General features: G+C 36.8%; 3 protein-coding genes across 4 annotated transcripts; all 3 read left to right on the top strand.

Moving 5' to 3' along the window:
* The first annotated feature begins 2,232 nt into the window (after positions 1-2,232).
* On the top strand, positions 2,233-9,291 carry LOC147299127 (NAC domain-containing protein 60-like). The gene is made up of 4 exons (XM_086229490.1): positions 2,233-2,573; positions 5,485-5,738; positions 6,471-6,752; positions 8,842-9,291. The coding sequence occupies exons 1-4, from the start codon at positions 2,384-2,386 to the stop codon at positions 9,271-9,273; spliced, it is 1,158 nt and encodes a 385-aa protein (XP_086085616.1). The 5' UTR covers positions 2,233-2,383; the 3' UTR covers positions 9,274-9,291.
* A 4,163-nt stretch (positions 9,292-13,454) lies between these two features.
* LOC147299128 (transcription initiation factor TFIID subunit 4b-like) lies at positions 13,455-22,521 on the top strand. 2 transcript variants are annotated; one of them, XM_086229488.1, is made up of 15 exons: positions 13,455-14,001; positions 15,921-16,034; positions 16,145-16,250; positions 17,186-17,730; positions 17,854-17,949; positions 18,025-18,972; positions 19,491-19,615; positions 19,723-19,804; positions 19,925-20,060; positions 20,193-20,248; positions 20,328-20,384; positions 20,469-20,609; positions 20,748-20,813; positions 20,910-21,171; positions 22,048-22,521. In XM_086229488.1, exons 2-15 carry the CDS (start codon positions 15,993-15,995, stop codon positions 22,200-22,202), a joined length of 2,817 nt encoding a protein of 938 aa, XP_086085614.1. In that variant the 5' UTR covers positions 13,455-14,001; positions 15,921-15,992; the 3' UTR covers positions 22,203-22,521. The 2 variants fall into 2 exon arrangements, with proteins under 2 accessions (XP_086085614.1, XP_086085615.1); XM_086229489.1 differs by having other exon boundaries at positions 18,043-18,972; positions 22,051-22,521.
* A 3,051-nt stretch (positions 22,522-25,572) lies between these two features.
* Positions 25,573-26,464, top strand: LOC147299129 (borneol dehydrogenase, mitochondrial-like). The gene is given in 3 exon segments (XM_086229565.1): positions 25,573-25,610; positions 25,688-26,054; positions 26,057-26,464. Coding segments are annotated over 3 exon segments (813 nt in total).
* The last annotated feature ends 952 nt before the right edge of the window (positions 26,465-27,416 follow it).

Consider the following 27,416-nt stretch of genomic DNA (forward strand, 5'->3'; position numbering starts at 1 on the left):
AAATCCTTGCAGTAAAAGATGTCCTCCATTCTTGACTTCCAAATGGAATAATTTGATGAAGTCAATTTGATCATTGTTGCTAACGACGCTGACTTTTCCATTTAATCCACACAAGATACCACGAACAATCAACCAGACTCTGATATCACTTGTTGGGAAAGTTGGCACATAATACATGGCCAATGGATTATTTGATAATCTTGCGGATCAGTTTTTCCCACTCTTGTGTGATTAAAATGGGATAACAAAAATAAAGTGAACAACAACAGATAACTAGGCAATATGTTTTGATTTAGGGATTCCACAGTTCAAACAGATGCTTATCAGGTTTTCAACTCTCTCGCAACATCGAATTTAATGGAGGTCTTTTTGGGCTGACCAGACAATCCACTATTCAAGAGTTTCAATACAAGAAAATCACACAAACAAGCTCATTCACTTAAATCCTAAATCTAAGTGGCAGCTTCTTACCTTTGTGCAAACTTCTTGAGTCAAGCAATCAGTCCATCATGACATTGGTAGCACACACCTTGAGCTCTTCAATGCATGACACCAACAGCAACACAGGCGCATAACAAAAACAGAAGCATTGAAATGAAACTGTGGATTCTATAAAAATCAGCTCTTTTAAGCTGTCAAGACTTGAAGAAGTCGATGGAGAATCCTATTCTAAAATCTATATGAGTGTTTGATTTTAGAAAACATAAAGCCATATTTTAAAAATCATTTTTCATTACAAAAATATTTTTCTCATTGGAAAAACTTAAACTCTTTCTCTCAATCCAAAACCATGAAAAATTCAAAATGAAAGAGTTGCAAAAGAGAGGGACGACACCCTCAGTTTTGTCTAAAACTCATTCTCACCTAATCGGGACACTTGGAGGATCCTAACTTGTTTGAGCTATGGACAAATGACATCAAGAAAAGGAATGGCCAAGAACAGAATCCAAAGCTGGTTTGTTGATGAGAATGATGATGTAGATTGAGATAAGAGATGAAAAAAAAAATATTTTCAGTTAAAGAATATCCACATGGTGTGTGCGTGAGTGAGCTGAGGAAGATAATAAACAGTGCACATGTGTGTGTGTGAAATACAAGTTGAGGAAAATGACCTCATGTGGACGACACATGTTTCTTTTATTAATGAAATCATTTTTAAACATGTAAGAGACTAACTCACTACACATAAAAAAATGATGTATGAGATGCATTTACTTTAGTCCACTTGCTTTGATTCTCTCAATCTTGATCTCTTCATCCCAAAACAAACTCTAATAAGTAAATTGTAAATTCTATCATAGAGCTTGTTGAATATGGCAAATGTAAAATAATTACAATAGTTTTGACAAGGAAAAAAGCCAATTTATAAATTCCTAAAACTAACAATGTTATTTTGTGTTCGTGTTAAATACTAGTCAATCCTAACTCAATTAATTTAATTAATTATATCGAATGACTCAAACCTAACTCAACTCGTTTATAGTCATGTGTGTTCGGGTTGATCCATATATCAAAATTTACTTTATTTTTAAACCAAAACTATTACTTACACATAAATCATATTAATCATGATACTAACAAAACTAGCAAAAAAGAAAAAAATTAACTCTACAATCATACATATACTTATAAAATATATATTAAAAAATAATAAGTAGTGACTCATTCTCTTTATACATTTAAACGTGTTTATTATCATGTCACAATCCTTTTACATATGTTTAATATTAATTTGACCATTTTTTTATATTTTATTTTGGGGAGGGGATTCGAATTGGGACCTCTTTTGTCATTAGGAAAAAAAATATTATTAGACCACATACTAGTTATTATCCAGACCCATTTATTATTCGTATTTACTGTATCGCGCATCATTCAGATCAAGAAATGATCAATAAATGCCTACTAACTTCGTGTCAAATTTTTTTTTGTCTGACTACTTGAATAGCATGGTATTATTAGACAATCTTGTATACAACAAGAAATAAGTAAGTTTATCTCCATTCGACGTGACCAGGGGCAAAGAGCCAAAGATAAAGAGTCCAAATAGGGGACATAGCCCCGTAGGGTTCACCATGTGACGACCACGCTCCTTTCCGACTGTCCAACGTGGCAACGTGCCGTTCACTCCGCCTAAAGCCTCGTCCTGCCTGGCATACAGACGTCGACACGCAAAAGAAAGACAAAAAGGCAGAGACAAAGCAAAGCACAAAACACAAGTTGCACAAAACACAAACTTCCAAACCAAAACAAAGAGATTGACCAAACGTCCAACCCTCACTTAACCCCAATTCCCTCCCTTTCAATTCTCTGTTTCCCTCTGTTTCCCTCTCTTTCAGACTCACTCGCTACTCTCAGCACCAATCAGACCAAAGAACAGAAGATGGATGAGGTTTCCAAGGAAGCCCAGCTCTCGATTACGGCTTCTACCATGTTTCCAGGGTTTAGGTTTTCACCCACCGACGAGGAATTGATTTCCTACTACCTCAAGAACAAGTTGGAAGGCTCCCAGAAGAGCGTGGAGGTCATTCACGAGGTTGATTTTTGTAATTTCGAGCCCTGGGACCTGCCAGGTTTGTTCATCTCTCTCTCTCTTACTCAAGTTTTTGGGTTTTTTAGGAATTGAGTTTTGCTTGTATTGTGAAAACAGTGATGGAAAATTTGTGTGCAGAAGTTGCTGTTCTTTTGTTTGTTTGAAAGAGTTGTAGGGAGACACTGAAAACGTATTTGGGATTTGCGGGCCGACACTGACAGCAGTGTAGAATTGAGTGAATACATTCTTATAGAAAATATGAAAGTTTTTTCATTTCTTTACTGAGTGGATCAGCCTTAGATAACTATGAGATACAAATTTCAGCGCCTTTTAAATTGACTCTGAGTGTTTTGCTCTAAACCTGCAGCCCCAAAACACCAATTTTCAGAAAAAGTGGTAACAGCAACAAATGCCAACAAAACCCTTCAGCTCAAAAAATCTTCAACCTTAAACACTTTGTCAACAAATGGCGATATCCCCCCGCGCCCCAAAAAAAAAAAAAAAATTCAAGCCAATATAATTTCCTAAAAGACCACAAATTTTCTATAACTTGAAGAGGTACTTTTTAAATTGTGATGTTTGTGACGTTCTTCTGCCATAGCCGTTTAGGGTTTTTCAAGGAGTGAATGACAAAACTTAAAAGTCCTTAATTTTTATTTGGGACGTTTTGAGATAAGGAGGGTTTGAAACAGAGGGGTTTAAATTTTTAAATATCATAAAGTGTAGTTTATGAAACTAAGGAAAATGGGTCAGGGGGTGAGCTATGTCAGCGGATCCCTGTGCTGGGTCCGCCCTTGTCGACACTCGAAATGCAAGGTCCGTAGGCTTCTTTTCATTTGAACTGGACTGCTAAACCTTGGAACTTGCATGGGGCTCACTCCAGTATAGGAGGTCCACACCTTTGAACATTGTAGATCATACAACTAGTCTTCTGAATTTCCTCTGCAAATATAGAGGAGTTTCTAGGTGAAGGGGTTTTTATTCATGTGAAAGTGGTAGCATTGAATATATTGTAAATAAAAACGAGGATAAGGGACATTATTCAATACTCCCAAACTCCTTGTTATATGAATGGTGATTGGTGTGGGTCCTATACATAGGTTTCATTTATATGTGATGAAAACGAGCACCGTTTTTTTGGAGGTGGCATGCCATAGTTTCTCAATGGAAAACAAATCACATGCCTACAATGATTTATTGAAGCATCCAACCCAATAGCTTAAGTTGTTAGGGAATATGTCAACAATGTATATTAAGCCAACACCCTTTCTCAATTGCAGTCTCGTGAATTTAACCTTTTTTTTTTTGCTGCCTCCTGCATGTGGAAAGGCAGGCTGATACATACATAAAGAAACATAGAAGTATAGCTTCGTCTTGTACCATGCAAATTAACAAATAAATGTGGGATGAGGGTTGAAGGTTTAGAAGTCATGAACTCCGGCAACCAGGACTCGGATGCCATATTGAAGTATCCTACTTAAAAGCTTAAGCTCATAGACGGAGCCATAAAGTTTTCTTGGGGGGTTAGGGCTCCAAAGATAATTTCACTAAAATTATATGCAATTATATAGACTATCTTTTTCCTATTTTATAAAAGATCAACTGTTAATTATATATGAAAATAAAATCTAATATCTATAAAATGTGAAATAACATTTTTCTTCTGTATATAAAAAGGAGAATAAAAGGCTTTAGAATGAATCAATTATGTTTTCCTAACTGCCTATTATATGTACCGTATATGTATTTGACTCATATACCTAGAAAAGTACGAAATAAATACATGGAAAAGGAAAATAAAAGTTAGAATAACCCAACCCCTTTTCTCTCAATAAACCACAGAATTAAACCCTAGTCTACAAATTCCCAACTATAATGAATCAAAATGACTGAAGGACTTTAATGGTTTGACTTTGATGTATGGGGGTTCGAGCCTATAACAGTTTACCTGATGAGCTCTGTTTTGTGAGAGTCTGTATTGCGATATTATTGGTAGTACATAAATGGTTTCTTGCCAATCTGTGTAGAGACATTTATGCTAAACTTATTCTTGCATGTGGAAGTTACCTGTTTGCCCACTTGATTAAGGAGGTTGAGTTTCAAAAGTAAACATTAACCTTTTGAGCTCCATAGTGCCCTCAGAGTTGGACTACCATTTGAAGCTGGTGCATGACTTGAAATGAAATCTATCTAAATTGTTTCTGGCTCTAAGGTCAGGCTGTTCCAGGGTTCTAGATAGTTTTATTGTTGAAATTTTTTTTTTAATCCAAGTTCATCAGCCAGGAATAACTTGTCATTTCAGTTTTATACCAAGTTACACAATCACTATTTGGGGTCATGATTTAAAGCAAATTTGATAGACCTCAGAGTTTGCGTCATATAATCTGGGGTTCCTGGATCATGAGTTTTTATTTGGAGTCATAAGGTGTCTGCATGAGTTCAAAGCGCCAGAAATTAATAATGCACATGCAATGGCCATATTTCAAGAAATGAAATGAAATGCTAGAATTCTACAGTAATTTACCTGCGATTAACTGGGAAGATATGTTAATGTTAAGACAATTGTAGTTCAGAATGATGCAAAAATGTGGATGCTTATGCAATTGTCTTGAATTCTTAATGTATGTGTGAGAGAGAGAGAGAGAGAGAGAGAGAGAGAGAGAGAGGGAGAGAGTTTTTCCTTTAAAAGGATCCAGAAAAACAGCACTTCATAGTTTATGATTATGGAGTGCCATATTGATTCTGTTTGGGTTGTGCACATACATATATTGATATATGCATTCTGGTGCAAGTCTCTCTTGGAGTTAATGATGTTTGCTGAATTTGGCGTCTGATTAGTGCTATTATATATTAATTCTGTTTGGTGATGCACAAACCTAAACTATTGTCTCTTTGGAAATAATTTTTTTCTGGGTTTGGTGTCTGATTAGTGCTAGTGTTTTGGTAACTAGCCAAATCTGTCATTCAATCGGATAATGAGTGGTTCTTCTTTTCTCCGCGGGGAAGGAAGTACCCAAATGGCTCACAAAGCAAGAGGGCAACTGAATTTGGTTATTGGAAAGCCACAGGAAAAGAACGTAATGTAAAGGCAGGTTCTAATGTTATTGGTACAAAGAGGACACTTGTGTTCCACATAGGTCGTGCACCAAAAGGAGAAAGGACAGAGTGGATTATGCACGAATACTGCATGATTGATAAATCCCAGGTGAATTTTGTTATTATTAGTTCAAAAGTGTCAATTCTTCTATTAGTTATTTGGTTTGAGCTGTCACCAGACATATTCCTCGGGGAAGCAGATTAAATTAATACCATTTTTTCTGCAGTTTTACTAAGAAGTTACAAGCACATTATTATTCTATCAACTGGTAGTACTTTAATAATATTAGTCATGCAATTTGATCGACCAATGCAAAAATGGGGGAAATTTGAAAGAAATGTTTCATATAAAACAATATGCACTTCATTTCATGTGATTTTGAAAAATACAGATAGCCATTGTGATTTGGTTCCATCAATGTTCTCACTTTTTGGTCTTAAGGTCCTCATTTGATATCTTTAGATATTCATTCAATAATATCATATTAATACCTTGCCTGTTAATTTGAAAAATCGCACTTGAGAATCCAATATTATCTCCCACATATCCCCACTCTATCAGCCGATACTGACCCAAGTCTGTCATCATTTTGAGGCTTCACATTCCATATAATTTGTAACAAAGAACAATTATTTTAAAAGTATATTGTTTGTCAGAAGACATTGAAATGTTTAACCACAGAGATTGACTTGCAAGATTATCTTGAACTCATTCAAGACTATTTACTTGCTGTGTATGTGAGTTATATTGGAAATAGTCTTATTGTACTGCACATTCAGTAGTTTGTTACAGGATGTAGCACTTCCTGATTATGCTAATTCTGCCTTCCTGTAATTGCAGGATTCTATGGTAATTTGCCGTCTCCGTAAGAACAGCGAGTTCCGTTTGAATTGCACCAACCGAGGCTCTTCAAGTCAAAGTCCTTTATCTACTATGCAGAATAGCGAAAATGCTGTCTCTGAAATTGGTAACGACCAAGGGGATAAGGCAGTTGAATGCAATTCGAAGAAGTCTAATAGCAGTTATGATTCTCATTCTATTGAACAAATTGATTCTGCGTCTGAATCCAATCAAAAACTGACAACAGAGGTTACACAGACAAGATCTTCCGGCCACCAGAAGGTAGGTTTTTTCTTGTCTATAACATATCCTTCTTTTTCTGGCTGTCTTATTTGTGATTAGCTCAGCAACCCGCATGAAAATTTATAATTTACACACCTGGTTTTAAATATCAGTTTTTTTTCCCCTTCTGGAGGATTGTAAATAGCAGGTAAAATGTATGTTTAACATGTAGTTAGTATCATGTTCCTCTAGAAATGTGGTTGATGCAACTTCTGTATTACATTTATGAACTTTCAGAGGTTATCTATACTAATACAGTAAGCAAACACCTAGTTCTTGTGTGAGGTTGTCACACCCTTTTTCTAAAAAAGAAAAAAAAAGGAAAACCAAGCTTTCACACGCGAAAAAAATTATTATTGGTTTATATAAGAACAATATAATTAATAAAACAAAAAATATTATTTGTACCTCATTCCCCAATCTATTCCTTTTACTTTCTTACTTCCGTCCCTCTTTTGACAACTCATAATTTCCCTCCAAACTAGGAGCCAAAAGCATTTTCTATTTTTAAGTTTTTTTATTTAATAACATTTTAAATATGCACTTTTTTGTCACACAAGCATACGCAAGTGTGTAGAATCCAGTGTTTAAAAAAACATTTTTGAGTCGAGCCTCCAGCCGTGTGTTGTGGTGAGGCGGGCTGGTTTGCTTCGCAAAAATCTCATGTAGCGTCATGACCGGTGCAAGGCAGTGCGACGCGTACGATTTGTTGCAGAGGCGCCGCAATCTGGGTCTTTTGAAAACTTTCAGACAAAAGGACATTGTTCGCCTCTTTTGTGTGTCTTTGTAAATGATACTGTGCATTTCATGTGTTTCTTCTGTTTAAATGAAACTTCGTGTTTCATGCCAAGCCAACCCCTTCTTCACCTCCCACCTGATAGCCAGCCCAAATTAGGTTTTCATTCAAACCCAACCAGCTGCCCCTTATTCCCCTCCGTTCCAACATACACCTTTTCTACCCCTCTGTTTTCTATCTTCTTTCTTTACCTTTTCCATCTTTTTCTTCATTGATGTGTTAGCTCTATCTTTTTCTTATCTGTTAGACCTACCCACCTTATTTGTTCAATGATCAATGGGTCTACTAGAGCTACCCACTTTGATCAATTAGCCAAACTTGTTACCAGATATGAATCACTGTTGTTCGATCTAGCAGTAGTTTTATGGGAATTTTATCTATCAATGTAGGATCTTTATTTAAGAATGGAGCAACTTATCACCAGCTCTGTTTGATCAATTAGCCAAACTTATTAGCAGCTCTGTTTTCTAGCTTTATTGATGTGCACTGTATTTTATATAACTTTATATATTTTTTATTATAATAATTTATGTCCCGAAAGGCTTACGCCTCGCCTTGCTGGACATAAAACCCCTCACTAAAACATTGGTAGAATCTAGATTGTCTAGGATATATTATTGAAATTGGAAAGTGTAAAATTTGGTGTTCGCTGGTTACAGGATCTAATATGGATAGATAGATAAAAGAAACTGATATTTATATGTCCAAGCGTAGTCGTATATTTAGGCACAAATAGAAGTGTTAAATTACTCTCTTCTAATCCCTAAACTAACAAGAAATGATTCTTTAGTTGTTATGGAATGTTGACATGGAATTTATTTAAAAAAAGCAAACAATGTGTTTTTATTCACTCTTTTTTTTTTTTTTTTAATTATTTTCATACAAGCTCTCAAAACATATATCATTTTTAGATGTGAACAAATACTACAAGCTTAATTGTTTCAGATGCCCAAATTGGTTTGGAGATTTTCTATGATTCAGAACTTATGTATATTTTTATCAATTAAATTTGGCGGCTATCTACAGTTGCAAATAAATTTATATGGTATTCTTCTTGTACCTTAAATTATGTGCTTGTGTGGATGAATTTCGTTATTTTGATATCATAGAAGGAAATCTGAGTCTGCTTGTCTCTGTGATGTCTTTATATTTCAACAAAGGATAAAGAAGAAATAATCATGGAGGTCCATGAAACCTTGCATCATTAATGGCAGTTTTAAACTCAACTTTTACATGTTAGTTCATTGATTGTGTAACTCTTGAGTTATGATCCATGTTATTTGCAAATTGCAGGGTTCTTATGAAGAGGACTTCTATGCAGAGATCCTGAAAGATGATATCATCAAACTAGATGAATCTTCAGTTTCTGCTGTTGCTGACATCCTGCCAGTGTTTACCCATAAGTCAGAGGCTGAACACAAATCTAAACAGCCTATGGAAGCCAGTGTGTCGCAATCAATTCCTTCTCAAGGTACTGCACACCGAAGAATCAGATTCAGAATGGAAAAGGGAAAGTGTGAGCCACAAGCATTAATGAAATGCCCTAACTCAGAGCAGTCACCAAAAGGTCTATCAGATAGGATGAACAATCGTCATGTGTTATTATATGTAATTTTTGTTTTTTTAGTACTTCTGGTTCTGTTTCTGTTGTTGCTGGGAGGTTTCTGGCAAGTCAAAAGCATCACATATAAGTCTTTGTATAAGTTTTCTGCAAGTAAATGTTAATGGAAAATACTTGGGTCCTGAGGTTTTAGGACCACCCTGTCCCGAGGTTTTAGGTGGCAAAATAGGATTTTTACATCTACACTTTTTTTAATCTTTTTAACCCAACAACCAAACACTCACTTTTTAATCTTTCTAACCCAATAAACCAAACACCACCATTTTTTCTCTTGTTCCAGAGCCATGGCACCTACCATCTGTACAAGCAGCAAGCATGAAGGCACAGCTCACTGGTTAGGATCGTTGGCTTCAAAGCTCTGTATTAGCACGAGGTTTGGCTTGCATGTGGTGATCTCGGCAGTGTTGCACTCGCAGAGTTGCTGGTATTGGCATTGTCGAAGTCAATTTGGTGAAGGCCCTTCTTATTCTGGAGCTCTTGTATGATTAGCTTCTTAATAGGAATTCTAATAGGTAACCTCAGCTTGGATGTGTGAGAAAAGAACCATGGCAGATCTGCTATGGCTGGAATTCCAATGGGCAACAAGGGGAAAAACGATGGTAGACTCTGGGATGCTGGGTGGCGGTGTTTCTGGGTGGGTTGTTGCAGCAGAGACTACGGTGGTTGAAGGCTATGTGGAAACGGCAGTGGTGGTGGAGGTGGTGAACTGGAAAAGTGGTTTCTCTGGGTGGGTCGCTGCACCAGGGACGACTGTGATTGAAGGCCATGTGGAAACGGCAGTGGTGGTGGAGGTGGTGAACTGGAAAAGTGGTTGTTTGGATGTGTGGTTAATTAGAAAACATGGTGTTTGAGTACTAGGTGGTCCTAAAACCTCAAGACCTAAATATTTCCCAATGTTAATATAATAAGACTTGTTTTTTTGGCCTGGTCATGATTTTTCTCGAGTGTTTGAGTAAGTTTAAGGACCTTAAAATTAGAACACTGCATGTCTTTTGATTCTTGAGATCCATATTTAGTTTCCCACTTTCCCATGTTGACACTGGTTTCTGGAGGCAGTATTTTGGAGAGGGGGGTCTTCCTTTTTTCTTGGTGAAAATATAACACTCCAGATGTTTTCTGTGACAATAAAGCACTTTACATGTTTTTTGGATGAAGGTAGACACTCCAAGGTGTTAACTAGGGTTTACGGCCAAAAAGAAAAGAAAAAAATGTGAAACCATGTTAAACAGGGCTTTCACCATCCAATGGAGTAGCCCGGTCAAATATATGCATCTTTTTGGCCGCTTCTTATGTACCTCCAATTTTCTTTTCTAACCTCCTAAAACCTTTCCCTCCAAGTTTCAATTTTGCCCTCAACTGTTAAGAAAAAAAAAAAGAGGACTGCTATTTACATTTTTTTTTTTTTTGCATACCCTTTTAAAAAATAAAAAAAAACCTAAGAGAAAAGACTACCTTACCCCTCTTTAATTTCTTCTCCTTCTCCTTTCCTTACCCACACACCCCATCCCCCGTACACACACACACCCCATCCCCATCCCCATTTTTTTTTTTTTTCTTCTTCTTCTTCCCCCACCTGCACCCCCACCTGCACCCCCACCTACACCATTTCTTATTATTCTTCTTCTTCTCCCCACCCCCCTGCACCATTTCTCTTCTTCTTCCCCCCACCCCCACCCCCACCCCCACTCCCACTCCCACTTGCACCTTTATCTTCTTCTTCCCCCCACCCCAACCACTAAGGGTGGGTAGATGTCGGTAACCGATCCGACATGGCCCATAGGGGTAAACCGATTATCGAATCGATGGGGATCGAATACAGCAAAATGGAACTGCCGCCGACCCGCCGTATTGATGGGGGTCGGTTACCAACTTTTCGGGTTCGGTAGGCATTGATCAGCAGTATCGATTGGCGGTATCAAACGTTTTGGTGTTTCAACAAAGGGTGGTATTACACTGCTTCCGCCTCCGATCATGTCGGCCCGGTTCGATAACCCAATCGAAACTGATATTTCACACCAAGACACCGAATCGATCGATTCAGTTGCGGTTTAGTCGTCGGTATTTCGGTTGATTCGATTAAAGAACCCAGCCCTACAAACCACCTCCCCCTGAGCCCTCCCCTCCTCTCCAGCTCCTCTGTCCCTGCCGCCTCCCCCCGAGCCAGCCCCTCATCTTTTTCTCCTTCCCTCTCTCTTTTCGCCTCGCAGACAGCCAAAATCTTAAAAAAATAAATAAAAATTGCAGGGGCTGTACACAAAGAAAGGGAGAGAGCAGAGGGGAAGAAAAGAAAGAGAGACAAGGGGAGAGAGGAGAGAGGGGCGGAGAGGGGGTGGGGTGGTTGCCGGCAGTGGTGGGCTTTGACAGTGGTGGGTTGCTCGGCATGGTCGGGATGGGGTGTGTGTGTTGGGTGTTTGTTTGTTTTTTTTTTCTTTTCTTTTGTTTAGGAGGATGGTGCAAAAAGAAAAAAAAAAGTGTGCAAATAGTAGCCTAAAAAAAAAAACTATCGACCAAACCAAAATAAAAAAATAAAAAACCAAATCGACCCCACCCACCTACGGACCTACCTCACTGGCCTCATCACTGGCCCCACCACCGGCCGGCAACCTCCTCTCTCTCTCTCTCTTTCTCTTTCGGTATAATAAATTAAAGAAAGCCAAGTAATCTCTTTTGTTAACATTCCGATGTAGAAGTCATTAAAGTAAGTAATTGAGCAATATTGACAGGAGAAATTTCATTAAATAACTATTTTTAATACAACCATATCTTTTTTAACCCACAATTCAGAACTTTATCTTTTATAACTGTTTGGCCACTTTTGAGACCAAATTACCTTCCCCTCTCTCTCTCTCTCCCCCTCTTTCTCAGTCTCTCTGTTCAGCCACCAGCAACATTTCTCAGCCGCCGGGCCCACCACGTCGTTCTCCTCCACCCCCACCGTCGGGCCCAGCAGCATCCCCGGTTGATCCTACGCTGATGCTCTTTCCCCTTCCTCTCTCTTCGTTACTCGAGCATTCAACCCCCACCCATCTGCAAGTGATTCGAAATTTCAGATATGTTGGATTGGATCTATTGCATCACCTCCATGCTATAGTTGTCCAAATATGAGGCAACTGACAAAACCAAGCTGAAGATATTTTTACGGGATTTTTCATCTTGTGAAAAAATAAAGAAAATCCACGAGATCAAAATGAAAGATTGTTTTGTTTAATGTACAAGGCCTCAAATGAAAAGAGAGAAAAAGTTGCAGACTATAAAATTATAGACAAAAGTCACTGACCCAACAACAGCCATCTCTCTCTCTCTCTCACTTTTTTTTGTCAATTTTTTCATTTTTAGATCTTACTTTAGCAAACTTTGATCTGAATTTGTTGTTTCATAAAATTCCGTTACGAGTTTGTTGTTCTAAATATGAAATTTTGACTTGGGTTTAAGAATAATAAAAGTTATTTTTTATGCTGGAAAATCAAAATAGTTTAAAAAATATTAAAAGGGTATATGAATAAAATTACTCATTCCATATTTGGGTATAATTGTTCATTTATCTTAAAAAATGATGTAGGATAAGAAGAGAAAATTGTTGAGCATGAATGAACCCGTTCAAAAATACGTTGTTAGAACTTTGATGACAAAAATACCCACCAAAAATTAGAGAGATGGAAAAATGAACAGTAGTGACGGATTGGGAGCAAAGTAAGACATGAATTAAAGTTTGGGGGGCTCTAAGTGAGACAAAATAAAGATCGAGGGACATAGGAGCAAAGTGAGACATGCGTGATAGCTTGCGGGCACTGCTATAAATAACTCAAAACAAAAAGAGACTTTCAGTTTCTTTAGTTTTATAATATACGGAATAAAATTTTATGACTTTTAAAATTTTAACTAAAGTTCAATAATATTGTAATTATTTCATGTTACATAATATTGATTCATTATTTTATATTTTTTTCACACATATCAAGCGCCGAGTGGTCGGTGGCCATTTTTAATTGTTCGACAGTGCATTTTTACTTCTTTGTCAAGCCCTGATTTGTCGGCTTTATATTAGATTTTAACTCAGAGTTAAAACCTAATATGTAGCATCCACAAATTATTCTATACCCTAAAAAGATATGAGGTTAACCCGTATCTTATACTCTCAAAAAATAAAAAAAATAATGACATATTTCTTTGATAAAATAATGATTAAAGGACTTTATTTAGAAAAAAAAAAATCATAAGGTCTTTTTCTAAATAAAAAATGTTAGAAGACTAAACTGTAATTTTTTCAAACTAAAAATCAAAAACCTTCGTCTTCGTCTTCGTCTTTTTCCTTTCGTCGCCGAGAAGGGAGACACCATAAACCCCCGCTGAGCTTCTTGTTCTTGCTCTGTCTTTCATAGTTCAAAACACCAAAACCCCGAAATCGAAACTTAATTTTAACCAAAAAAAAAGAAAAGAAAATTGAAACTTCAAAACCTCTCCATTATTTCCCAGCCCATCTCCATTTTTGTGTTCTAAACCTTGAGAGAGAGAGAGAGAGAGAGAGAGAGAGAGAGAGAGAAGCTTTAAACTAAAATTTACCAGAGGGCTCTAGTTACACCCATTTTTCTTTGCAAACCAAGAAGTGAAGGCAGACCCAGCAGCGGTATAACCCAAAAGCTTGTCGTGTTGGAGAAGGAAACTTTGTTGAGTTAGTTTCACAAGAACACAATCGTCCTGATATGTGTTTTTATATTCTTAGTTTGTTCACGTTTGCACTAAATCTTATGATTTTTGGTTTGCATGTTAATCCCATTTCTTTGAAGAGAAGCTAATAGGATTTGTTCCACCCTATGAGGTCACCAAACAGCAAGGTAAAAGATCTATCTTTAATATTTTGATGAAATTAGAACTGATATAATGGTGTACTAGATGTGGGTATTGATTTTGATGCAATGTCAGTTTGATCTTAAGAAAATTTATGTGTTTTTATAACTTCAATTGATTCTGCGTTGGATTAGTAAGGATAAATTTTATTGACTCTCAAAAGGGTTAGATGAGGGCTAAGACAGAAGCTATATATTTTTGGTTAAGGTGTTTGGTTGATGGTTATGATTAGTTAGGTGATTGTTATTCTGTTTTCCACTATTTGGGTTCTTCAAATAAGTTGATTGGGACTGTGTTATAGAACATGAGATAAATTATGTTGGGTAGTTGGGATTGCAGAGGCCGGTTGTGTGTTGATAGTCAATCTTTCTATTAGGTGTATGTGAGAGTTCCATTTGAGTTAGGGATTAAGAATAGGAAAAACAAATTTGATGTTAATTTAGTTATTTTGAAAATCTGGAAATTTTAGAGATTGTCAGCGTGGCTGCTCATTGAATGAGTCTTGATTTAAGAAATTGGCCTTTTTACATATCAAAGTGGACTTAATACGAGTCATTTCTAAACTAAATTTTAATGCGAAATGGATTTAAGATGAAATTTTGGTGAATTTTCAAAGTTGGGATTGTGCTCACCCAATTTTCAAAATAGATTTCGGTAACTTTTTGTGATACTCCTGAGTGGCTGAGTATCACATTGATTGTTATTTACTAGAGAGATCTAAGGTATAAGCACGGCATAAGAACCAAAATAAAATAGAATTAGCACTTTTGGGGAGGCTTTTGGTTGTCGGATAATCATAACTAGTAAACAACCAAGGGAAAAAAGATGAAGTGGGATATGTGCAGCCCTTCCCAAAGCCAAAGTAAGCTATTGTGAAACTGATTATGCCAACAAGTGTATAGATGCTGAACAAAAAAGTAGTCACCTCATTCTGGAGTTCCATAAATTTTCCACTTGCCATCATCCCATAGTTAATGTTTAGTGAAATGATATGGCACTCTTGGCACCTTAGATTTTCAAAATAAAGTACTTGCTGTTAACTGGCCTTTGACGAGCCTGATCTTTGTAGAGGAAAGAAGAGTCCTGGGTGTCTTACTAGAGCAACCCCCGCAAATTCGTTGCCCCTCATATGTTTATTAGCGGCACAAGGACATCAATCGCGTCATAAAAGAGAAATTGTGCCAATCACCTGCAGTGTCTGGCAAACCTAGCTTATGCGTAGTGGCTGCAGTGGCCCCACTGAAATATTTTCATCTGATTTTTTTCACAAGTATTGCATACATTTTTTATTTTTATTTTATCGAAGTTGGAACCCCACAAAATTATAACCTCTCACCTAGCTGAGGATTTTGTAATTATCACTTGCCACGCCTTTGCCTCTTTCTCTCTCCCTCACACTCTCTCACTGTTTTCTAGCTCTCTTAGAATATAATATTTTTTCTTCTGCAATAGTAGATCTTGCTGCTGTTTTTCAACAAAGAATGTAAATGTAGAGAAATGAAGGAATTCAAATTAGGGTCCGCTCTAGCTATAAGTTGCCACTTGCCAATCAATCATGCCCCACGGAGCCAATTATTTTGCATTTTCCAGGGCCCTTTTCTCTGTCTATCTCTCTAATCTTTTTCTTAAGCTTTTCAATGTCATTTGGATATAAGTATATTAAATTTTTACCTTTTTTTTCAAAAATGTAATAAATTTATACTTTTCTTTTTATTTCAATGGGATTTATATGCTTATATATGTGTGTGTGTGTGTGTGTGTGTGCAAGCGCGCACGCGCGTGAATCCTACTAATTGAATTATTTCATCTGGGTATGAGTTTGTGTGGTATGAAGAATTAAATTTTAGTAATTTATTGCTTATTAGTTCAAATTATTAATTGATCCTTTACGTTTGCTTCCACAAAGATAAAATCCTGAGACCCACTGGTGAAAATAAACCTTTCAAAGCCCCAAAGGCATTGACACATATATCTCATCATGGACCCATCCATTGTGAAGAAACTCCTTGAAGACGATGAGGTGCTCTCTCTCTCTCTCTCTCTCTCTCTCTCTCTCTTTTTCTCTCTCTGTGCCATATCTCAAGCTTTGAATATTAAATTCTAACTGTTTTTTAATAATAATTTCCAAAGGACGAAACCATGCATTCAGGCGCAGATGTGGAGGCCTTCCAGGCTGCCCTGAATAGGGACATACAAGGAGATGTGTCTGCTTCCCAGCCTTCTGATTCAGTCTCCGGTATCCTTCTTAACCTTCTTTTTGATTCTAAGAACTAACTGGACGTAATCATAGACCTATTTCAGATTACTCTGTGAATAGTTGGTTAGAATTAATTAATTTTGATAGTTAACTTTGGTGTATGTTTAAATTTTAGAAAGCACGAGTGGGATTTGTGGGCTTAAGTATGATTTAGTGTATGTTTAAGTATGATTTAGTATGCTTTATGGGATTTATGGGTGTTTTTGGTGGGAATATATTTTGTAACTGCAATGTTGCAACTGTAGTTGTGTGAGTTAACCGAAACTGTAGTTGCAGCTAACTGAAATTGTAGTTGCAGTTAACCGAAACTATAGTTGCATTTAACCGAAACTAGTTGCAGTTGCTCGATGCTGTTTTGTCCTGAAAGTTTCAAAATGGACATGCTGGAGTTATGGGAATATTGGAAAGTTGTCAGGTCCTAATCGTTAAGGGACTTATAAAAGTAGTAGATAGTTCATTAACATAACCTAAAGTTTTATTCAAAATTTCAATATTCTTTCATAATTTCTGTCATTTCTCTCTTGTTGTTTTTCCATACCGTATGTTGTCAACATTTTTGTGTTTCTGAACCTTTGTTATTTCTGTTGACACCAATATATACCTTGACCGTTACTTTGCCTCCATTTTCGCCATTTTATTCCAATCATCATCAATGTATTTTTGCCATTTATGCCTTCATTTTGCATTTCTGATTCTAAATTATCAGAAGTGATTTGAAATCAATGCATCTTTAAATTTTTTTTTTTGAAAGGATCTGTCGTTCGTTTCAACCTTAAAAAGCAACTTCCAAACAATTTAGAAAAGCTTGTTCGGGTGTTAAGCTCACCATCTCTAGTCAAATTTCTTTGGCTTTTGCTTATGTTCGTGACCAGAACACCTTGATTATACATGATGTGTGCAACTAAATAATGCAGCAGTTTTGCCTCCAGGAAACAACAATATTTCTAGTCAGTCATTACCTCAGTTGCATACGACAAGCCAGGATGAAAATGCAGCTTGTCAAATTCAGCAAGACCAAAAAATTGCACAGCAGCGAGAACTACATTCATATGAAATGGAGTTAAAGCAACAAGGGTTTGTTTATGAGAATATGCAACAAAAAAATGATGCCTCACAGGAACTTAATCACCTCCCTTTGCCCCAGAAGCAACCCCAAGGTGACCTCCAAGAAGGGCATGCAGAACAAAAACCCCTCCAGATTCCTGAAACAACTGGAATGCCGATTTCTGGAAAAAATCCAAGATCTATACAGGAGGACATTACACCTAATCCAGAAAGTGAATCTCAGTACTTAAAGCTTCAGAAGATGAGTAGTCAACAGGCAATGATCACAGCGCAGCCAAGAAACCCGATCAATCGCAGTAAACAAGTATCATTTTCCCAGTTGCTACCTGTCTTAGTGCCTCAACTTGATAACGACAGGTCCAATAAACTCACTACTCTATTTGAGAAACTCAAGGTGGGTCCAACTCCTACTCACAATGCTTTATGAAGGTGTTGTGCATTTTGTCTTTTTTTTTTTTTTTTTTTTTCTGGCCAGGTTGTTTGTGTGCTGATATCTGTACTGTTTTTGCTATTATAGAAAAATGAAATCTCCAAAGATGCTTTTGTCCGGCACCTTAAAAGTATTGTCGGGGACCAGATGCTCAAATTGGCAGTACTGGAAGTGCAATCGCAGGTAAGTATAGAATGCATTTAATATTATTTTAACTAATTAATAACCTTTTGATGTCGAAACTAAGTTGAAAGCCAGCATATAAAACTCTTGCAGCGTGTACCTAAACGCCAGTTACCTCCTCAGGCTTCAGTGCAGAAACAACCTCCTAGGATGCTATCTATTAGTGCAGGTTCTACACAGTTCACTGATACTCGTTCATTTGCACTTCAACAGAGAGGCACTAACTCTCCCACAGACTTATCGCACATTCCCTCTTCAACAGTTATAGTTCATACTGACTCAAGCCATCCAGTCACTGAAAACAGTGCTAAAAATTTGAGGGAGGCAGAACAACAGTCAGATATTTCTCATGGAATGCAAGTAAGTCAAATGTCTTCATCCAGCGTGGTAGCAGCTAATCAAATAAGGGAGCACACCTCAGTTCCTATACAAGTACTTAGCAAGCAGCAGCAACAACAACTGCACCCGTATTCAGGGACAAATGTCGATACTTGCACATTGTCTATCAAACCGCAACCTCATGATTCACAACTGAGGCAAATTCCACAACATCAAAGCATGGATTCAGCTCAGTCATGTGAGGGAGCGAGCATCATGAGTGTGTCCAAAATGGAGAGGCAAAACTTTATGAATGACCCTAGTAGACTGCAGCGTGAATCTCTTTCATGCTTTACAAATAATTCGACTTTACAACAGAATCCCATTCCTCGACAGTCCTCAAATAAAGAACAGAAATCTGGTCCTTTGTCATCAATGGCTTATGTTAAACAGGAACCAATTAATCAGACTGCTGAGCTGCAGCACAAGCCCCTATTGTCTAATTCACAGAGATTGCCTTCTGTTTCTATTGCACCACTTGAACAGGGAAATGCATCACCTGAAATTTCAATGGATGAGTCTTTAGAGATACGATCTTCTAGAATGGGTGTTTCAACATCTGTAAGCATGGTGCCTTCCCCATCTACAAGTTTAGTGCCCCCAAAATCTGTTTCTCCAATGATGCAAACCAATCCTAATGTCTTGGTAATTCCATTCCCTCATCTATGCTTCGCTTCATATGCATTTGTTTGGTCATGGTGGAGACTTCCTATATTTTAGTTGAAGTGTTTCCTGAAAAGACCTACTCTATTTAGAACTAATTATAGAACTACATACATGAGATGTGGCTACTTCTGTAGTAGTGTGCTCCTTTGCAATGGTGATGAAACAGCAGGTATCTATTTTTGTATCTGTGTCCTATATGAAACCACTTTCTCATGACTTGCGAGATGAAATGACATACTAACAGGTATTGGGGGCACAGATTATTTGTTAATCAGTAACAATATACCTTCTTTCCTCATTATATTGTTTTGTTATGCCTCTGATGTCCAGAATTCAACTGTTACTTTAAAAAATTGATGGGCTAGTTTCATGTTGGATCAACTTATGCTAGTTTACCTTATGCTTTAGTATATTTGTTTCAAAAGTCATATTTCCGACTGGTATATAACTATTTTTTCACATTATTTATTACTAATGCTACTTTTTATTTTTACCAGTTAGGCCCTCAGATACCCTCTGGAAACTCTCCCTCTGGGGTTACTAATAGAACACCTCCAAAAAAGCCATCTATTGGCCAAAAGAAGCCTCTCGAAGCACTTGGTTCTTCACCACCTCCATCAAGGTAAAATAAGTTTATTTTTTCTATTACAGCCTGTGATTGATTGCAATTGCTTCCTCCATATAACTTTCTGTTTTATCCTTATAAATTATGTTCTGGATCACCTGCAGTAAGAAGCAAAAAGTTTCTGGGGCCTTTTCGGATATTGAACAACTCAATGATGTCACTGCTGTCAGTGGAGTTAATCTTAGGGTACCGTATTTTGTCATTATCAATTCTGGCTATTATGGAGGGTTAGCTAATTAAGTGAAGAATGAACACTCTTTAACTAAATGTGCTAAAAGAGCCTTTTGGCATTCTTGATTTAAATAGGAAGAGGAAGAGCAGCTATTTTCTGGGCCAAAGGAGGATAGTCGAGCTTCAGAAGCATCTCGAAAAGTTGTGCAAGAAGAAGAGGAAAGGCTGATTTTGCAGAAGACTCCCTTGCAGAAAAAATTGGCACAAATCAGTTAATACTCTGTACTTATTTCTTTATCAGAGGCTTCCAAATTTCATAACTTCTTATACACTTTGTTCCTGTCATGAAAAGCAATATCAAACAGAGCTTGATATCTGGTCTTTATTCATATGCCTTTTGCAGTGGCCAAATGTGGTTTGAAAATTATAAGCAAGGACGTGGAGCGATGCTTGTCACTGGTGAGGTGCTAGCTACTATGTTCCTTTTTATCGCAATAAACTTACATGTTATCTAATTCCATGCCAACTGAATCTTCAGTGTGTGGAGGAAAGAATGAGGGGACTAATAAATAATTTAGTCAGACTGTCAAAACAGGTTTGTTATTATATTTTCTTCCTTCAAAACAGAATTCTCTTGCATTATATAGTTCCTGATTTTGAGTGAATCTCCTTATGCTAGCGGGTTGATGCTGAGAAACCAAAACACCACACTAATACTACCTGTGATGTTCGGCAACAAATTATGGATCTCAATCGGAAAGCTAGGGTAGAATGCGAAAAAAAGCAGGCTGAGGCAGAAAAGCTCCGGAAGCTTAATGAAGTGAGTGTCTGTTATACATTCTATATTATATTTGTGCAATGCACACATGGTAAAATACTAATGTGCTAAACATACACAACATTTTGTACGAGTATATGCTATTTATTAGTTCCAATTATTTAATATGACTGCATACAGCCTGAGGCTAACAATGGAGTCGATGGCGATAAGGAGAAAGATGAAGGTCATCCTAAATCATTTAAGGTATGAGGAATCAGCTGAGCATTATATGTAAACATTATATGTTACCTCTGAAATGAACAGAGCAGTTATTCGTCTGTGGCTTTCTGCTTGGTGCAGACAAACAAAGATGAAGAAGAGAAAATGAGGACAACTGCAGCGAATGTTGCTGCTCGTGCTGCTGTTGGGGGAGATGACATGTTCTCGAAATGGCAACTTATGGCACAAGCCCGACAAAAAGGTGAAGGTGAGATTGATGCTGCATGTGGGTCCCAGCCAGGTAAAGATGTAAACCGAAAGCCTACAGCAACAGCTGGAAGAGTTATGAGGGACAATCAAGAAGCAGAGAAAAGGGGCGGTGCTGCTCCTCTTGCTGCAGCTGGTAAGTATCATTAAGCTTGATCCTTTGTTAAATTATGCTTTTGTAGCTTATAGTAGCCATATGTCAACACTGGGGATGGCAAACATACCCTTAATACCTATACCGGCCTATCCCACCTGGTAAATCCTTTATCCATTCCCGCTTATTTTGTCTCGGGTATTACCTGGACCTGCTGACTCAGCACCTTTATGGAATGTTTTAGGTACTTGGAATTGGAACAAGACATTCCCATTTATGAACTGTTTGAAATTAGAATGAGAATGAGCAGGAATGAGAATTATTCCCATTCCTTCCATTCCCATTCAAGATAAGTAAGCATGCCGTTGGACCGTTAGATATCATTACTGCTACACTAAACAAGATTCAAATGTACAAGAGTATGCCACTGTAGGTACCTTGCTAATGCTGATTGTACAAATTGTATTAGAAAAGGGGATTTATTCTATGATATTTATGCTAGTAAAGAATGCACACACCTTGGGATCTGCATGATTAACATAATACAACTTCTCATTTCATGTAAGTGGCTGAGCTGCCATATATTCCTTTTACACAATAAATGTTATCCCTGAATATTGAAATAATCAAATTACAAAAGCTTATCAAGTACTATGTCCATGATGTGTACTAGTTCTTGCATTCTTATAATTATAACTTGTCATATTTGAGAATTCATCTTCAGTATATTATTTCTTGGAGCAAACTAGAAATTGGCTTGACGGCCGTCAACATATCATCTAACAACTTTGATGGAGAAGTATAATGACTTAAAATTTTGTAGTTATCTTGGTATGGCATTTGTCGAAGAAGTCCTCCTATGTGTATCCTTACTATGTATTGCTTTGTTAATTGCACTTTGTTTCAATTTTTTTTCAGCAGGGACTATTAGAAAATTGGGAAGGAACCAAGTTAATATGACTCAAAGAAGGGTAGCTCGTAGTATATCTGTTAGGGATGTGATTGCTGTCCTGGAAAGGGAGCCTCAGATGTCCAAGTCTACTCTGATATATCGTTTGCATGAGAAAATCTAATCCGAATAGTCTTTTTACTCATGCATTAGCCCTTTCACCCCATTAAAGGTGACCATATTGAAATCACAGAGATTGCAAGTTTCATCACAATCCGGAAGCATCTCCACACCAGCCATCAGGATCTTATAATCACAGGCTAGAGATTTTGCAAAGGAAATATGAAATGAGAACCAGTTTTTTCATGGTTATGCTGTATACTTACAAAGAAAAACTTTCGCTCTATACATGGTATGTAGTGTGAAAGTTGCCAATTGTTTCCATGTATTTTAAATACGTTTAGATGGGAAACATTCTTTTCAATCTAAATGCAGTTCTTATATTCCTATGTTGAATCAAATTCAAATATGCTTTTACAGACATTTAACTCGGATTTAGAGGGCAAAAAATTAAAAAAAAAGGCCAATTGTCCCTTTTTATTTTATCGTGTTACTGATTAGGACTTGGGAGGTACTGAATAATTCTATAAGATACGAAGATGCTTGGGCTGTACGTATCTATTGTGAATTGACAGATCAGAATAATGGACAACAATAAGTGAAAGAGTGCTGCTATGTAGACCCAACTAATTTATTTCTATCCCAATCATATTCTTTACATCCAACTACAAAATTTAAATTATAAAAATTTATTTTTATACTCTAACAACTTTTTCAAAAAGATCCTTACTAAAACCAAAACACAACACTACTTTCAATCTATTCCTACTCTCTATACGACTATACGGTTGTCTATACCCAACAAACACACCTAACCACACCATCACTATCATACGACACCATCCACCCAACACCATCATCTCCACCACCAGGTCCACCACCCAACACCATCAGTGAAATGAGGAAGACATGAATTGGCTGTACGTACCTTTATGTGAAATGACAAGCTTAAAGACATCCAATAAGTGAGTCCTCTAAAAAGTGGCATCTGTTTTACCCATATATATGACTATGGCACTCACTAGCTAATGTGGAAGGCCTTAGTTGTGCTTGTGCATGAAAGCTAATTTATCTAGAGCATCTTCAACCCTTTTCCTATATTTTCTTCAAATAAGAGGATAAGTTTGGGGAATGGCTCTGTAATGCTAAAGTTGAAATTTCCCCCAATCATTTAAAATTTGACCGTTGGAGGTTTGAGAAGCCTCATCCATTCAACTTGATTTGGGAAAAATTTTAGATAAATCTCAAATTTTGGGAGATTTTAGAAAATAGTTGGAGCTGTGTTTTATGTCATTTTTCTCCAAAATTAAATTGGGGATACTCTAAGTACTAGCTAATAAGTGTTTGATGAAAGACTCAAATGGTTCTAAAGTGAATTGTTCTCTAAATTCAAATTAATTTTGAGGATTATTTATGGAGATCATCCTTGTAGGTAAATTGGGTTGACATTAGTTGGTAGAATCAATGGGTTTTATTAATAGAAGGTAAGTTTTGTGAGTTCTCGTGAAAATAAATATAGGTAAATTTGGGGCCTAATTAGTGTACAAACATTTGCTTGTCATTGTATAGGCAATGTAGGAAAATTAATATATATGGACTTTGATTTTAATTCAATGTAGGTAAAGTGACATATATGAACTTTGTTTACAATTTAATGTACGTGAATTGCATGCTCTATATTGATACTTTGACTATAGGGAAGGGCAGTTTAGATTCTTGAATTTGGATTTGGATTTCAAATTTTATTATTTGGATACAAAATTTAAAGTTGAAGATTTCGATTTAAGAATTTTTTATTATAGTTTAAGAATTTAAACATATGATTAAGGATAAAAATAAGAAATATGATTTTAATTTTCATATATATAGCAATATTTGATAAATATTTAAAATAGACAATCAAACATAAATATAGGTTTAGCTTGGTTGATGGTCGCCATCGGAGGTGGTGACCGGAAAAGGCACCGAAGGTGGTTGTTGGAAAAGTCGCCGAAGTTGGTCACCGGCGGTGATTGTCGTAGTTGGTCGTCGGAGGTAAGGGAGGGAGAGAATGAGATGGTGAGATTTCAAATACCTAGTTACAAATGGTATTTGAAATCCATGAATTTGGCCCTTTCAAATAATTCATCATGGATTTGGGCCAAATCCAAATCATTACTTTAAATTAAATCCATACAAGTGTATTTGGATTTGGACTCCTCAAATCCAAATCTCTCCCTTGAAATACCTTCATCCAAATGGACCCAAGGAAAATTTTGAATTAATTGGGAATAAATTGTTTTTACCATATTAATTTGAATGGACTTTTTTGAATTAATTATAGATTTATTGCATTCTATCATGAAATTAACTAAATTGATGTGGAGAGACTTGCAATTAACTTTGAAGATCAACTTGACATGCACAAGAAACGGAAGCGTCGACTTTGACAAGCCGTATTTAATTCATACAATGTCAGAAATAGGTCAAATAATATATCAAATCGAAGAGTATTTCGAGATGAGGGTGACCGACCCCACATCGCTGGGTCATTTTGTTTTTTAGTCCTAATAAAGTCATTTACAAGCTGTAAACGTCATTTTACTATTTTATGTTAAACTTTCCTATTTTCGCATCTAGGATTCCTTTTCCGTTTGGGCTTCCTTTTGAAGCTAGGTTTGTAAGACTATAAATACTCTCTTTCAGAATTTTTTAGAATTATTATTTAGTTTATCAAAATTAAAAATGAGGGTTTTCTCTCAATCTTTCTGGTGGAGTCTAAAATCTTTTACTTTTAGGGTTTTGCTTGAATCTCTTAAATTTTCACTGCGTCATAAATCCTAAAATTTAGCATTAAATTGGATTTATCTTTTATATATTGATTAATTATTGTATGTAATCATAACACTATGTGGTATGTTGACGTGATATTACCAATCCACTTAGAATATAATACAAGCTTAAACAATTTAAATAATATTTTTTAGGATTTAGAGCTTTAGAAATTAATGATTGTGCATGAATTATAATTTAAGTGAATTAGTAACACCACATCAGTTTGTCACGTGATATTATGGTCACATACAATAATTTTTTATTAAGAAAAATGACATGTTTTGTAATTACAGAAGAATTTTTAAGTGCACTTTAATCTTGAGTGATTGAAATAATAAAATAGTTAACCGGTTAGAAACTACAAAATAGAATTGGAGCCAGCTATATCCAATTAACCCAAAAAAATGAGGTGATATACATGTGCGTGTAGCAATTCCAATAATATATTACTGCTGTTATTATAGTCTAGCAACAAAAAAGTGAAAAAACAAACACACCAACCATGAGAAATCACATGTACTATAACACGTGCTGCAGAAAATCCTTATAAATACAATAAGCGACTCGTGCTGATCATCAAGGACTCCAGTAAGTGATTCTTGTTAATTGTTCATCGTACTATGGCAAGTTTCTCATTACTGTCAGCTGCTGCAAGAAGGTACGTATATAAATATATTTGCATCTAGCTTTCCCAAAGTTCTTTCTCTACATTGAGTTTGTGTCAATATGTTGAAGGCTTGAAGGTAAGGTAGCACTAATCACTGGTGGAGCTAGCGGCATTGGAGAGTCAACTGCAAGATTCTTCTCCAAACATGGAGCTAAAGTTGTTATCGCCGATGTGCAAGACGACTTGGCCGAATCCGTGTGCAAAGATTTAAATCCGGGATCCACTACCTTCGTCCACTGCGATGTAACAAACGAAACAGACGTCGAAAATGCTGTTAAAACCGCCACATCCAAATACGGAAAACTAGACATTATGTTCAATAATGCCGGCGTAACTGGAGTAGCCAAGCCCAACATTCTTGACAACGACAAGGCTGAGTTCGAGCAGGTCATCGGGGTAAATCTAGTCGGCGTATTTTTGGGGATCAAGCACGCGGCGCTCGCGTGATGATCCCTACACGCCGGGGCAGCATAATTACTACTGCTAGTGTTTGCTCTACCGTAGGGGGGTGCGCGTCACATGCGTACACAAGTTCAAAGCATGGGGTGGTAGGGTTGATGAAAAATACGGCGGTGGAGCTCGGGCAGTACGAGATTCGCGTAAATTGTGTGTCACCGTATGTAACTGCCACACCACTGGCTAAGAACTTCTTTAATCTTGATGATGAGGGAGTCCATGGTGTTTATTCCAACCTTAAAGGTGGGGTTCTTAAGACAGATGATGTGGCCGAGGCTGCTCTTTACTTGGGTAGTGATGAGTCCAAGTATGTTAGTGGGCATAATCTTTTGGTAGATGGAGGCTTCAGTATTGTGAACCCAATGCTTTCTATCTTTGAAAAATATTGATATTGAGATAACCTTTATTAATAATACCTAGCTAGATCGATGATGCAATTGAAGAATTTCAAACTCTTGCTATGTAACTCAAAGAAAGAGAGAATGAAATAAAGATATATTTCTCGTTGAATGGATGAATATATAATTACACTTGTACGTATACACTTGGGGGACTTGCTTTTATACAAGACAACCAATAACTAAGGTTAAAACTAATCTAATAAATTGTAAACGAACACTCAACAGAAAGTGTTAGAGAGAACTAGAAGTGAGACCCTCTCTCCGGCCAGTCTAGCTCGATCGCTCTAGCTTTTCTCTCTTTCTCTGTCCCTCCCTTGGTGGTTTGAGGGTCGGCGGCAGTCGTCATCGGGGCTCCTCGCCTCTCTATTTTCTTTATCTTCCTCCCCTTTTCTTCTCTCCCATTTTTTCCCTATTTTTTGGCTCACTGCTAACTAAACCTTGACTCTTGACTGGTGGTGGTTGCAGAGCTACTTCATGTATCATATGCTTGGGTATGCTTTTGGGTTTTGGTTCATTAGTTTGGGATTGTGAATTTGAGTATGCTATCTCAATCTGTTCCAAAATTTTATGCCTTTTTAATTTTTTTGGGTTTGATTTCTGCAAAAATATGTAACTTTGGGGAACAAGGAAATCCGTCTCTCTCACTCTCAGCCTCCTTCTCTGTCAGAGTTAATTTGTCCATTTCCATCTTTTTTTTTTTTTTATTTGGGAACACAATATGACTAGTTTTGGATCTGAAAGTTTCTTAATTTTTTTTTTATGTAACTGTTTGTTTGGTTTTTTCTGCAATGAATACTCAAACCTCCAAAACTTCAAAAACCCAGACATGCAAACACCCAAACCCGAAGAACAGAGTAATAGACCAAAAGGTAATTTATCTTTAGTTAATTAGTTTTTTTTCTTTTTAAATTCGACTGCTGATTTTGTTTTTTAATTCGAC

Source organism: Dryas octopetala, chromosome 1 (assembly GCF_963921425.1).
Source record: "Dryas octopetala chromosome 1, drDryOcto1.1, whole genome shotgun sequence".
Classification (NCBI taxonomy): Eukaryota; Viridiplantae; Streptophyta; class Magnoliopsida; order Rosales; family Rosaceae; genus Dryas; species Dryas octopetala.